At 44.2% G+C, this 14,694-nt stretch overlaps 1 protein-coding gene across 3 annotated transcripts in view; it reads left to right on the top strand.

Annotated features, from left to right (window-relative positions):
* The window catches only part of LAMA1 (laminin subunit alpha 1), a 175,711-nt gene extending 165,874 nt beyond the window's left edge, over window positions 1-9,837 (top strand). For 2 of the 3 annotated variants that reach the window (XM_009433670.5, XM_001141549.7), the window contains exons 58-63: window positions 755-944; window positions 2,466-2,624; window positions 3,169-3,322; window positions 4,425-4,558; window positions 8,319-8,541; window positions 9,484-9,837. In XM_009433670.5, the coding sequence (XP_009431945.4) occupies window positions 755-944; window positions 2,466-2,624; window positions 3,169-3,322; window positions 4,425-4,558; window positions 8,319-8,541; window positions 9,484-9,644 (1,021 nt within the window). In that variant the 3' untranslated portion in view covers window positions 9,645-9,837. Of the gene's footprint in view, window positions 1-540; window positions 945-2,465; window positions 2,625-3,168; window positions 3,323-4,424; window positions 4,559-8,318; window positions 8,542-9,483 lie in introns of all 3 variants that reach the window. The other variant, XR_010152023.1, reaches the window with a different exon arrangement.
* Window positions 9,838-14,694: the final 4,857 nt, after the last annotated feature.

The following is a 14,694-nucleotide window of genomic DNA, read 5'->3' on the forward strand; positions in this document are numbered from 1 at the left end:
AGCCACCCGACTCCTCCCTGTTGGCTGTCGTAACAGCTGCCTGATGGGACCCGCTTCACCCCTGACCCCCTGACCTGTTCTTCAGTTTAGACAGAGGATCTCTTAAAGGAATTCTCGGCCACTCCCCCTTTCAAAGCCCTCCTGTGACTTCCCACTGTGCCGAAAATCCAAACACCCTCAAAGCCCCTTCTCCCTATGATGGAGCCACATCTGCCCTCGTCCTGTCCCTGGGTGGTCCAGTGACACCGTGGTCCCTCTGACAGGGCCCACCCAGGCGCAGCCTTCCTCCACACCTGCAGTAACTCTGGTTCCCCTGCGGCCTCAGGTGGGCTTCCTGCTGTCCCCTGCCATCAAGCCCTCACTTTGCAGGGGCTTGCCCCTTTCTGTCATTCAGACCTCAGCTGAAATATCAGCTTTGCAGAGTTACCCGTGTTGAATGCTTAAGGTAGCCACTGGTTGGCCTCTACAGGACCCACTTTACTGTCTGATGTGTTTCTGTATTAGTTTCATGAGCAAAGGGATCTTCCTCTTTGTTCACAGCTTTATCCTCATCCTGAAACAGTTCCCGGCAGACAGAGGTAGGCAGTAATAACTCATTATATGAATGGATGTGTAAATGGATGAAGGAATGAATACCCCTCTCTCCTGAGATGTTCAATGTAAACGCTGAAACAATTGTTAGGTCCTCTTTTGAGGTTTTAAAAATGAAAAGTAAAAGTTTCCTTTCTCAATGCTGAGCACTTGTTTTCCCCAGGCTCTCGGTTGAGCTAAGCATCCGCACGTTCGCCTCCAGCGGCCTGATTTACTACATGGCTCATCAGAACCAAGCAGACTACGCTGTGCTCCAGCTCCACGGGGGCCGCCTCCACTTCATGTTTGACCTCGGCAAAGGCAGAACAAAGGTCTCTCACCCTGCACTGCTCAGTGATGGCAAGTGGCACACGGTACGATCTCAAGAGGCTTGTGGTGGCTGCTTCTGAGTTCTGTTCCATCTATCACTCAGGTTCACTCCATTTCTCAAAGGCACATTATCCCCATTAATCTCTATCTCGCCGTGTGTGTCTGGTGTCTCCCCCAGAGACTACAAGTCTTGAAGGCAGGGATCTTTTCTGCTTCTGAAATATCCCCAGGGCCTTGCTTAGTACTTGACATGAAATAGACATTCAGCAAACATTGGCGGGATGAACAAAAGGTACTAGACATGTTCTTGACTTGGCAAGGAGTATGTAAAGCCCAGCCTCCCCTCATGGCATTTGCTTTCTGATAACCGGAACTCTGGAGCACTTTCTGGTGTGCAGCACGCTTTACCTGTGCCTGTAATCGGCCAGCTGGGTTGTTCTTGTCCACTGCCCAGAAAAGCAAATGCACTAAGAATGGCAGGTTTTGCAGCAAAGAAAGAGTTTAATTATTGCCGAGGCAACTTGCCAGGAGATAATTCTCAAAGCTGCCTCCCCAAGAATTCAAGGACTAGGGTTAAAACCTCGTGTAAACAAGGATAGTTTGGCAGCCGGGGGATAAGGAATGGCAAATGCTGATTGATTGGATTGGGGAAGAAATCATAGGGGGTCGAAGTTGTCTTCTTGTGCTGAGCCAGTTCCTGGGTAGGGGTTACTACTCTGGGTGGTGCCAGTTGGTTCATACTGAATGCAAAGTCTGAAAAATATCTCAAATGCCAGTCCTAGGTTTTACAATAGCAATGTTATCTATATGGGGCAATTGGAGAAGGTATAACACTTACGACTATTGGCTACGTGATTCCTAAGCAATAAGTAGTTTAAAAGGGCAAATTATAAACAATGACTGGTTAGAGTTTATGCCTACATCTTAGCAGGAGAAACAATGGCTGGTTAGAGTTTATGCCTGTATCTTAGCAGAATTCAGGCCCCTATCACAATTCCAACCTTGTGGCATTTCCTTAATTTTACAAAGGCGATTTTGGTCCCTGAGCAAGGAGGGAGTTAATTTTGGGGAGGGACTGTTAACCATCTTTGTTTTAAACTGTCAACTAAATTCCTCCCATTTCGGGAAGGGACTGTTATCATCTTTGATTTAAAGTTAAACTATCCACTAAATTCCTCCCATTTCCAGAAGGGACTGTTACCATCTTTGTTTTAAACTATCAACTAAATTCCTCCCATAGCTAGGTTGAATTAGCAAAGACAGCTTATGAGGTTAGAAGCAAGATAGAGTCAGTTATGTCAGATTCCTCTTGCTGTCATTTTTCTATGTCAGATTTCTTTCACTGTTACAGTTTTTGCAAAGGCAGTTTCATACCTGCCTCCTTTCTTCTGCCAGGCTCATCCACTTTTCGTCACCAACTGTCTAAAAATTTGAACCATCCTTTAGCATTGCATTCAGGTTGTTATAGCTCTTAGAAACAGATGTTGCATCTGTTAAAGTTTATACATGTGTTAAAAGTTTTTTCAGATTCCTCAAAAATTATGCATGTTTTCACTTTGCTGCAGGTCAAGACAGACTATGTTAAAAGAAAAGGCTTCATAACTGTCGATGGCCGAGAGTCCCCCATGGTGACTGTGGTGGGAGATGGAACCATGCTGGATGTGGAGGGTTTGTTCTACCTAGGAGGCCTGCCCTCCCAGTACCAGGCCAGGAAAATTGGAAATGTAAGCAGCATTTTCCATACTGACATTTTACCTTCATTGTGGTTGTGCTTATTTTGTAGAAGAGCATACCTCACGGCATCTTTATGTTTAAATTACCTTGTTTGAACCTGGGGCTTGTAAAGAGGTTTACTTTGCAGGCATGTCCACAGATCGTGTGCCAGGGCCGCCCCTTAGAACCCGATCAGTCTTTCCAGCCTGTTAGTTAATGAACATCTCCCTTTCCGCAGCCACGTGGCCACAGCACAATTCAGGGAAGCCCAGCAAATGCATATTCGCACATTAGTAAACTCAGCATTTTTTGATTTCCACGATATTTCACTAAAATAATAGAAAACACTTCCACTGCATTATTAGCAAAGATACTCAAATGGTAGCTCTAACTTAGACATTCATGTGAAGTATTGTGGCAATTAAAGTTTTAAAACAAAAAGATTACATTTTAATGTGTTTTGCTGAGACCAGTCTGATGAAGTGGAAGGAAAATGTGTCCAAGCCCTTCCCGTTAGAATCACCACTGTCTACTCTTGCATGTCATTTGGCTTAGATCACCCACAGCATCCCTGCCTGCATTGGGGATGTGACGGTTAACAGCAAACAGCTGGACAAGGACAGCCCGGTGTCTGCCTTCACGGTGAACAGGTGCTACGCAGTGGCCCAGGAAGGAACGTACTTTGACGGAAGCGGATATGCAGCTCTTGGTATGTGTTAGCAACACTCTCGAAGGCAGTCCCCGGATGAGTCTGTACTCTAAAGCGATGTGGATCCAAGAGTATAAGACAGGACCCACTGGACAAGGCTGCAGGAAAACCACATTGAGTTTAGTATTCCAGTTGATTCCTAATTTCTTGGCGTAAAAAGCCTTCTCAGGTCTTGTGCTATCTGGATGGCCTGACAAAGTCTCCCCCAAGGAGTGGTGTGACTCCTGACAGAGGCCAGACATAGGGTGCTAGTTTCATCTATAGTTTCCCCAGGTTCTGTAATGCACACTTACTGTCCAAGTTAAGAAAGGGCTTTGAATTAAAAATCAGCGGCATAAAATGTCTAGACCAGCTGGCGCCAGGGAGGCTGTGCAGAAGTTTGGGTGGGGAAGAGGGGGAAGCCAGCAGAACATCTCTCGTTCACTCTGTGCTTCCTTTCTGCTGTTCCTGGGGCTCAGGCTCCAGCCCTGCTGGGCAGCCCCCTCCGTGGCCTCAGCTCCCCTTGCACCCCCCAGCTCTGGGCATACCATCTTCTCTCCTTTTCCCTTCAGCCCTGGGCATGGGAACAACTGTCTGCTGTTGTCAATAGCCCCAGTGTGGCTCCTTGGCTTTTTTATCACCTGAATTAAAAAAGCATTCCATTCAATCCCCACCTTTAACAAACTTAGTATGGACTCTGATACACTCAGTAAATGATGATTCCCCCAAGTACACAGATACTAGGAAAATAAAGTGGACTATTCTCAGATGATGATAAAGGGATTCCAGGGATCAAATCCCAACAGCTCATGGGACAGACTGCCGCAGGGAGGACGTGTCCACAGGGTGAGGCAGGGCCACGTGCTTCTGTGGCCACAGATGAAGGAGGTGCCTGGCTCTGCTCTGACCTGGCTGACTGCATGCGTCTTCTTTAAAAGCTCCACGTCATCTCCCAGATGTGGAAGCCGAGGCTCAGAGGGCAGGAGTGACCTGCTGGTGGGGATGCAGCTGGATCCAAAGGAGGAGCTAGAGCCAGGTCCCCCAACCTCTAGCCAAGAGGCCAAATGCTCAACCTGGGCCTGGCAGCGCTCACCCTGACTTGGGTCCTCCTTGTGTGTTACAGTCAAAGAGGGCTACAAAGTCCAGTCAGATGTGAACATCACACTGGAGTTTCGAACCTCCTCGCAGAATGGCGTCCTCCTGGGGATCAGCACTGCCAAAGTGGATGCCATTGGACTAGAGCTTGTGGACGGCAAGGTGGGTGCTTCCTCTCCATGAGGGTCTTCCTCCCCCCAGTGTCAGAGACAGAGCAATTGAGAAACAGCAGATTCAAATTCACAACTATCTATTTTCATGGAGTCAAACAATGGTCCCATTACTATTTTAAAAACAGATATTGCTACACAAAAACCTTTTTGGTTTATTTTTTAAAAGCTTTTCAAAAATAACTTTTTATATGTTTGAAAGTAAGCTTTCAGCAAAATTACAACTATAATACAAAGAACTTTTTTTCCTGAACCGTCTGAGAATAAGCTGCTGACCTGATGCCCTATCCCTTCTAATAATTTTTTTTAACTTTTTGTTTGGAAATTATTACAGATTCATAGGAAGTTGCAATGAAATGTACAGGGAGGGCCCCATGCACCATTCACCCAGACCCAGGTTTCCCAGTGGTAGCATTATGCATTTTTTTTCTTTTTGAGACGGAGTTTCGCTCTTGTTGCCCAAGCTAGAGTGCAATGGTGCAATCACAGCTCACTGCAACCTCTGCCTCCCAGGTCCAAGTGATTCTTCTGCCTCAGCCTCCTGAGTAGCTGGGATTACAGGCGTGCACCACCACACCCGGCTAATTTTTGTATTTTTTAGTAGAGACCAGGTTTCACCATGTTGGTCAGGCTGTTCTCGAACTCCTGACCTCGTGATCCGCCCGCCTCACCTCCCAAAGTGCTGGGATTACAAACATTATGCATTTTTCTAGCACAATCAAGATACTTAATTGTATCAATACTACAAGGCTCCCCCTTAATACCCCATCATGGCCACACCCAACTCCTGTACCCCTAATCCTAGGCAACCACTAATCTGTTCGCTGTCCCTCTAATTTCTGTTTTGCCAGTGTTATATAAATGAAGTAACGCAGTAGGTATCCTTATGAGATCAGCTTTTCACACTCAGCCTGATCTTGGGAAGGTCATCTGGGTGGTTGTGCATATCAACAGTCCGTTCCCTTTTGTGGTGGCATATTACTCTGTGGGATAGACGTACCACGCTATAATTTTTTTTTCATGTAGAACGTGTTATTTTTTTCTGTGACTGTTCTGCCCTTGCTTTTCAGCCTCTCATGTCCCTCTCCTGCTGGCAACAAAATGAACTCAACAATTTGCAGTACTAGTCCTTTAGTCTCCTGCTTGAAAACCGCCTCCTTCACAGTTTCTCCCAGTTCTCACTTTCCTTCCTCTCCCCTTTGGGGCTGTCTGGGCGCAGGCAGGATGCGGGGAAGGGAGTCTCGATGGCCCTTTTCCTTTCTGTGGGCTCTCTAGTGGACAGCAGCTGAGCCATAGCCATATCGTGGTCTTCAGGGCAGCCTCTTACAGTGAGTGGTCTGGGGTCTCAGTGTTGCCCCTGCATGGGGGCTGCTCCTGGAGAGTTTGGCCAGCGTCCCTTTCAGCTCAGGCTTCTCATCCTGGTTGTCATGAGTAGTGCCACCTCTTCATCTTCCCACTTCCCCGTGGGGTCATGTGCAAACTTGGGGATTTCTGCCAAGCCACACAGAGGCCGTGGGGAATCAGGGATGGTGTCTCTCTGGTCCTCTCTCTACCTAACTACATTTTACCAGCATTTCTGCAGCACTGTGGTCAATGTTTGTTGTTGTGGGAGTAAGACGCCTGAATTTTCCAACACTAGTGCCTCTTGGAAGGCAAGGAACAAGTCTCCATGTTCTAGATTCCCCAGGACTTACCGGTTGTTTCTAGTATTTCCCTACTTACTCCCCGCTGGGTTTTGACCCCTAGGATATCCTAGAGTGGGGGTGGGGAGGATCTGAAAGGTCATGTCTGACCTTTTGCCCTTCACCTCTTTTCCGATTCATGACAAAACAGAACTAACTTGATGTCATTTTACTGCCTCTCTACACTGACTTACAGCCAACTTTTTCCCTCATCTATACTTTAAAAACTTCTGTATCTATGTGCATGTTTTTATGTGACATCTAAAAAATGTTACCAGGGCCAGATATGGTGGCTAACACCTGTAATCCCAAAACTTTGGGAGGCTGAGGCAGGAGGATTGCTTGAGCCCAGGAGTTTGAGACCAGCCAGGGCAACATAGCAACACCCCATCTCTATTTTTGAAAAATATTTTATTTAGATAAATAAAAAATTAGGAATGCAATCAGAAGTGTAATTGCTGCAAACAATGTAATTTTCTGTTGTATTATACATTTTACTTCTTATTGGATTATTATTTATAGTTCTTTTTTAACATTTTTAGTTGTTACCTAAGGGTTTATGACATATCCTTAATTGTCACAGTCCATCTAGAAATAATATTGAGCAGTTTCATATATAGCATAACAATCTTCAAAAAGTACATTTGAAATTCTTTCCTCCTGTCTTAGTCTGCTTGGGGTGCCAGAACAAAGTACCACAGACTGTGTGGCTTAAACAATGGAAATTTATTTTCTTGCCACTCTAGAGACTAGAAGTCCGAGATCAATGTGTTAGTAAGGTTCTTTATTCTGAGGCCTGTCTCTTTGACTTACAGATGCCTCGTTCTCCCTGTGTTCTCACATGGTCTTCCCTCTGTGCATGTCTGTGTCCTAATCTCTTCTTATAAAGACACAGTCAGATTGGATGAGGGCCACCCTAGTCACTCATCTTTACTTAATTACCTCTTTAAAAGCTCCATCTTCAAATACAGTCACATTCTGAGGTGCTGGGGGTTAGGACTTCAGCATATGAATTTTGGAGGGCGGTCCTCAGCCCATAACACCTCCTATCCTTTGCAAAGCTGAGATCTCTTTACTTGCTGTGGGAGAGCATCTACAGTTCATCAGAAGAGAGTTAGTAAATATTCGCTCATAGGTGCTATCAATAGGTATGACCGGGCCAAGTGCGGTGGCTCACACCTGTAATCCCGGCACTTTGGGAGGCCGAGGTGGGCAAATCACCTGAGGTCAGGAATTCAAGACCAGCCTGGCCAACATGGTGAAACCCTGTCTCTACTAAAAATACAAAAATTAGCTGGGCATGGTGGTGGATGCCTGTAATCCCAGCTATGCGGGAGGCTGAGGCAAAAGAATCACTTGAACCCAGGAGGTGGAGTTTGCAGTAAGCCAAGACCGAGCCACTGCACTCCAGCCTGGACAACAGGAGCGAAACTCCATCTCGAAGAAAAAAAATAAAAGTATGACCAGCACCTCCAGTAAGGCTATTAGCTCCTAAAATGTCCTAAAATTGAGGCCCTCATTTAAGGATGCAGTGTGCTCAGACTTGTGGTCATGAAGGTGGCCATTTGTGCTTTCTGGAATTTGGGGAATAGTATAACATCTGAATCTTTTTTTTTTTTTTTTTGAGATGGAGTTTCGCTCTTGTTGCCCAGGCTGGAGTGCAATGGTACAATCTTGGCTCACCGCAACCTCTGCCTCCCAGGTTTAAGCGATTTTCCTGCCTCAGCCTCCTGAGTTGCTGGGATTACAGGCATGCGCCACCACGCCTAGTTAATTTTTTTGTGTTTTTAGTAGAGACAGGGTTTCTCCATGTTGCTCAGGCTGGTCTCGAATTCCTGACCTCAGGTGATCCGCCCGCCTCGGCCTCCTAAAATGCCAGGATTACAGGTGTGAGCCACCATGCCCAGCCATCTGAATCCTTTAAAAGGTTATTTTTCAAAACTATTTTCTGTTTCTCCTGGTTAGCTCTCCTTTTAAACATAATGCTGCAATTTTATCCACTCCAAGAGCTTATACAAATGGACTGTGTTCCTTAAATACACAAAAACTCACCAAGATATTTGCTTTTAGGTCTTGTTCCATGTCAACAATGGTGCTGGCAGGATAACAGCTGCATATGAGCCCAAAACTGCCACTGCGCTCTGTGATGGAAAATGGCACACTCTTCAAGCTAACAAAAGCAAACACCGTATCACTCTGATTGTTGACGGGAACGCAGTTGGCGCTGAAAGTCCACACACCCAGTCTACCTCAGTGGACACCAACAATCCCATTTATGTTGGTGGCTATCCTGGTATGTACGGGTACCTGCTCTTCCACTCAAAAGGGGCACTGTCCCTGGAGGAAGTCTTGGTTCAGGTGGATGTAGAATAGGGATTGAGAAAGGTACATGGTTTGGGTGACAAATCCTTTACCATTTTAGAAAGGCTGTTTCAAATATCTAAGAATTCTTGGAAAACTTAAAATAATCTACACACACAAGTTAATCATTGGGTAAGACTGTGAGAACACTGGGTCTGATATAAAGGCAGCTGTATGACTTTACCGAAGTAAATTTCATGACTCTCAGACTTGGGAGTCATTTTAGGGCTAGGGAATCGTTTTAGGAAACAAACTTGTGACTCATCTCTCTGGTCAATTTTGGATTAGAATTATGTATTTTAGATGTTCCAAGGAATTGTTGCAAATAATAAACACCTGTTGTATGACTTTTTTTAAGTTATAACTATGCCTTAAAATTTTATATATTAAAAGTTTTTGGCCAGGTGCAGTGGCTTACACCTATAATCCCGGCACTTTGGGAGGCCAAGGTGGGTGGATCACTTGAGGTCAGGAGTTTGAGACCAGCCTGGCCAACATGGTGAAACCCTGTCTCTACTAAAAATACAAAAATAAGCTGGACGTGGTGATGGGTGCCTGTAACCCCAGCTACTCGGGAGGCTGAGACAGGAGAATCACTTGAACCCAGGAGGCAGAGGTTGCAGTGAGCCGAGATCGTGCCACTGCACTCCAGCCTAGGTGGCAGAGCGAGACTCCATCTCAAAAAAAAAAAAAAGTTTTCTCTGAATTCTGCAAGTCACTGACACCACATATGTGGAAGATATTCTCCTAATTTTGATAGTGAAAATTTTAAAAAATAAAAAAACCCACTTGAGATTATTTCTGTTGCTTTTGTGCTATGGATCGCATTTCAACAAAATTAAGCAAGATTTGTCTTCTCTTCTTTCCTGAACAGCTGGTGTGAAGCAAAAATGCCTGCGCAGCCAGATCTCGTTCCGCGGGTGTTTGAGGAAGCTAGCTCTGATTAAGAGCCCGCAGGTGCAGTCCTTTGACTTCAGCAGAGCGTTCGAACTGCACGGAGTTTTCCTTCATTCCTGTCCTGGGACCGAGTCCTGAACTTGAAGCAGAATCCTCAGTTGGAATCATTGCTGATATTTTGAGGAGAAGTGTATGTGTGAATTAAGAATCTCTTCAGTTCATATTTCATTTCCAACTCAGGTTAAGTGTTTCTGGGGAGAGATGTTGTGTTTACGTTACACTAAAACCACATGTGCAACAAATACCTCCATTAAATGGTCTAAAATGTAAATTGAATTCCCTGGCTCTCTTTTTACACGTGTTTGTTAAAAAATCTTTATGCACATTGAATGTTCTGTTGATTACTTGATAGTATTTTATGTTTTTCATTTTGAGCTTTTTAAAAAAGTATCAATACAGATGATAGCAGATCAGAGTATGAAGCCTTTTATTTCTTCAAGAAAACTCTAAGCTCCAGTTTCTACAACAGACAAGCAATGTTCATTGACTAATTCCAGATGAGCACACCAGCTGTTTGCCACATAACCTTTTAGGGAGGCTCCAGCAAGTCACAGGGGCAAAGGGAGCAAAGGAAGGAGCTGGACCGTCCTTGGAGGTGACCTTGTGCTATCAGGACCTCACCTAACAGCGCATTTTGCAGGACAGAAAAAAAGAAAAGATGGCATCATTTCAAATTAGTGCTTCCTTTATTGTCAATTTTATTTTCACCACTTGGAATGAAACAGTTTGCCTTAATCAGCTACTTTTCTGGTATAGTATGTGTAATTTGAAAAGAGGGAACATTTTAAAACCATGTAAGTATATTCTTTTAATGGACCAAGCAGCTGTAGACCCAGATTTCTGAAGTCGCATTCAGTCCACATTCATTTTAGTTCTGCTCTGTGGCTGCAGCTCGGGTCACAGTGGCCACTATCCGTATCCTTCAGAAAAATGATCCCATTTTCCAAAGGCTCACTTGAAGAGCAGTCTCCACCTGTCTTAGCCATGACCTGCTTTTCCAACATGGAGGAGGCCAGAGTTAGTGTCTGTGTCTCTGAGAGATTTTGATTGGATAAACAAGGAAGGCAGCTGTGCTTCTGGTCCCTGTCCCTGTTCATTGCCTTCTTGTTTTTGATCCCTTATGGGGATTCACACCTCTTGATGTGTATATTTGAAATTTATAATTCTTTCCCATTTAAATACCTGCATGAAGATGTTTCTTAGAGAAAGGCAGCCGCCAGTTGTGGACGTGCTGTTTCTGTAGCACCAGCCATGGGAGGAATGCAGACTTTTCAAAGGCAGCTCCTGGGCAGTTGGGCTCAGAAGAGGCACCTGCCCGTCTCAGCGGCAGTGCACGTGCACCGAGAACCTCTTTGCTGTGCTGTGGGTGGTCTTTGGTTTCATGTTTCTGCGGAAACCAGCTACAGTGGGATATGAAGGCTCTGACATTCTAGATCCTGGCCCACCATGTTGGGAGAGGAAGTGACCAAAACCAGGACATAGAGCACAGACTGTGGAGTTGCCTTGAGCTTTGCACTCCAGCCCTGCCTCCACAGAGTTAAAATGGAGCATGGGCTTTTCATCAGTACAGCTGTTCACAAGGTCTCTCTGAAGGATCCCTCGGGGGAGAACCCACCAGCTCCCCCTTGGCCTTTCACAAGCACAGAGTAGAGTGACCTGGGTGTAGATCTGTCCCCATGACCTTGAGCCTGTGCTCCCAGGTCAGACACCAGCTATGGTTCTCACTTGGTGTTCTCACACTTATTCCTTAATTCCTCTTGCCAAGTCTGGACTCAGGTTCTTAGAGAGGGTTGCCAGATAAAACACAGAACCCAGGGAAATCTGAATTTCAGATAAACACCACAGACATGTTTTTAGTGTAAGCACATGCTAAATATTGCACAGCTCCTGTGTTTTTCATTGCTAAATCTGGCAACCCTACTTTGGAGCCCCAAGGGCATAAAAAGATTATGATACCCTTTCCCTCACTGCCAAGTGATTCCAAATAAAAGCAAATCTATGTCTTAAAGCACATGCAACAAAATCTATTGACGATCATGTTTTTCTCATGACAACTTTACTGAGATACTGATTTCTTTCCAAAGTCTAATTTTGGTGCCAAAAGTCCTTGTTTAGTCTGTCAATTAATGTAGTACTTTTTTTATTCTGGCAAAATATAGAAAATATAAAATTTACCATTTTAAGCCATCTTTAAGTGTACATTTCCATGAAATTCAATACATTTATACAGTATGCAACCACTACCATTCATCTCCAGAATTCTTTTCATCTTGTAAACCTAAAACCCTGTACCAATTAAACAGTAGGCCCCCATTCCTTCTTTCCCTCAGCCCCTGGCAACCACCATTCTTTCTGTCTCTACACATTTGACCACTCTGGGTACTTCATGTAAGTGACTTACCATAATAGCTTCAAGGTTCATCTCTGTTTAGCATGTGTCAGAATTTCCTCCCTTTTAATTCTGAATAGCATCCCATTGTATGTATAGACATTATGCTCATCCATTAATCCCTTGATGGGTACTTGGGTTGCTGCCATCCTTTGGCTATTGTGAATAGTGCCGCAATGAACATGGATGCACAAATGTCTGTTCAGAGTCCCTGCTTTCAACTCTCTGGGGCATATATCCAGAAGTGGAATTGCTGGATCATATGGTAAATCTATTTGTAATTTTTTGTTTTTGAGACAGAGTCTCACTCTGTCATCCAGGCTGGAGTGCAGTGCTGTGATCTTGGCTCATGGCAACCTCCACCTCCCAGGCTCAAGCAATTCTCCTGCTTCAGCCTCCCGAGTAGCTGGGACTACAGGTGGGTGCCACCACGCCTGCCTAATTTTTGTATTTTTAGTAGAGACGGGTTTCACCGTGTTGGCCAAGATGGTCTCAAACTCCTGACCTCAAATGATCCACTAAGTGTTGGGATTACAGGCATGAGCCACGGCGCCTGGCCCCTATTTGTAATTTTTTGAGAAAGAACTATACTGTTTTCCATAGCATGCAGCACTGTTTTCAAGCCTCAGTTTCTTCATCTGTAAAAAAGATTGTGATACCAACCTCAAAAAGGTATTGCAATATTTAGAAAATAGTATTAAAATTTTTTTCAGAGAGAGAGCACGTGGATAAGCCAACAGCATTGACCATAGTGAAATTTGATCATCAGTCACACCTGCCTTCCAAGAACATCCAACAACCGGATGGATTTATAGGCAAGCATTGGTAAACATCAGAAAAGAGAAGAAAACTGACCAACTCATTTAACACTGATGGAATAACTTCATATGAAACAAGACAAGTATAAAACAATTATAGACCAACTTTACTTATGGACTTAGATATAAATATCTTTTATAAAATACTAATAAATTAAATTCAGTCCTTAGGGGAAATGATAACTAAGTACATTTGCAAACCCATAAATTCTTCTTTTATTCTCACATGTGGTAATTTTTTTATTATGGTCAAACATTTGGCATAAGATCTACCCTCTTAACATATGTTAAATGCACAATACAGTATTGTTAACTATAGGCACCATGTTGTACAGACAGCAGATCCCTAGAGCTTACTCAGCTTGCATAACTGAAACTTCATTTATTTATTTCTTTATTTATTTATTTTGAGATGGTATTTCACTCTTGTTGCCCAGGCTGGAGTGCAATGGCATGATCTCGGTTCACTGCAACTTCCACCCCCCAGGTTCAAGTGATTATTTTGCCTCAGCCTCCTGAGCAGCTGGGATTATAGGCACACACCACTGAGACTCCGTCTCAAAGAAAAAAAAAAAAAAACCAGAAAATTAGTGATTCAGAGATAAGGAAGTTTCACTATTTTTCTTATAACAACAATACTACTTGGTACCTGTGGCACTTCCTTCTTCCCCAGTGGCAGAAACTTTGTAACGGCTGAGTATATATTTTTAAATGTCACACAATGCCCTGGGTGTGTTCCCCTCAGCCGTAATAAACTCCCTCTCCACACTACTACCTGCTTTTCCCGCTAGCTTGGAACTGTGGCTGAAGATAATTCTCCAGTACCTGCCTCCGTGATATTCTGCCCTGCGTCCTGCCCGGGACCCTTTTCACAGCTGCAAGCTATGTTACTTAGTTGTTCCTAATGGGACAGTCAGTCTCTAGCACAGTTTCTGAATGTCTGAAGGAAGTCAACGGGAAGCATCGGGTCAATTTCCTGCCTCAGACTGCAAAACGGATCTGGACACATCTCCCATCACTTTGTGATACCCATTTTCTTTTTCTTCTTGAAATTGTACTGTATTGAAGGTATTTCTCTGTCAGGTTCATATTTCACATAGTTTTCAAAATTTCAGAAGTATCACATACATTCCAAGTGCTCATGGCTCCCGTTTGTATTTAGTGGTGTGCAGGCACATCTTCGCCTTCTGGTGCCCTTGGTAAGTCTTCCTGGTCAGCCCCCTGCAGTGCTGACTGCCCTGGAACTGTTCTGGTTCTCTTTTTTAATTTTATTTATTTATTTATTTATTTATTTATTCATTCATTTATTTATTTTGAGACGGAGTCTCGCTCTGTCGCCCAGGCTGGAGTGCAGTGGCGCGATCTCGGCTCACTGCAAGCTCCGCCTCCCGGGTTCACGCCATTCTCCTGCCTCAGCCTCCGGAGTAGCTGGGACTACAGGCGCCTTTTTTATTTATTGATTTATTTTTAGTAGAGACACGGTTTCACCATGTTAGCCAGGATAGTCTCGATCTCCTGACCTCGTGATCCGCCCGCCTCGGCCTCCCAAAGTGCTGGGATTACAGGTGTGAACCACCACACCCGGCCGGAACTGTTCTGGTTCTTAATGGCTCTAAGTTAATGCTGAATTTTCCCCTCAGATTGGATGTTCTCCTCAAAGAGCCTCTAGTTGTTTAATAGCTCCTTGAAGGTTGATATTCTGTTGGATATTTCTTAGGCATTTCTCCCTAACATAATAGTTAATATAATAAGGACATGGCAGAGGTTATTAGTACATAATTATTAAACTGAATACTAGTTTCTCATTTTTCTCTAAACATACTTCAGCAGTGTCGTTGTTCCATAAATTTCAAAAGATCTTTGCAAATGTAATTCTTCTAACAAGCCATCGAACAAGCATTTAAACAGAACAGAATCATGC

The sequence above is a fragment of the Pan troglodytes genome, chromosome 17 (genome assembly GCF_028858775.2).
Source record: "Pan troglodytes isolate AG18354 chromosome 17, NHGRI_mPanTro3-v2.0_pri, whole genome shotgun sequence".
NCBI classification, from domain to species: domain Eukaryota; kingdom Metazoa; phylum Chordata; class Mammalia; order Primates; family Hominidae; genus Pan; species Pan troglodytes.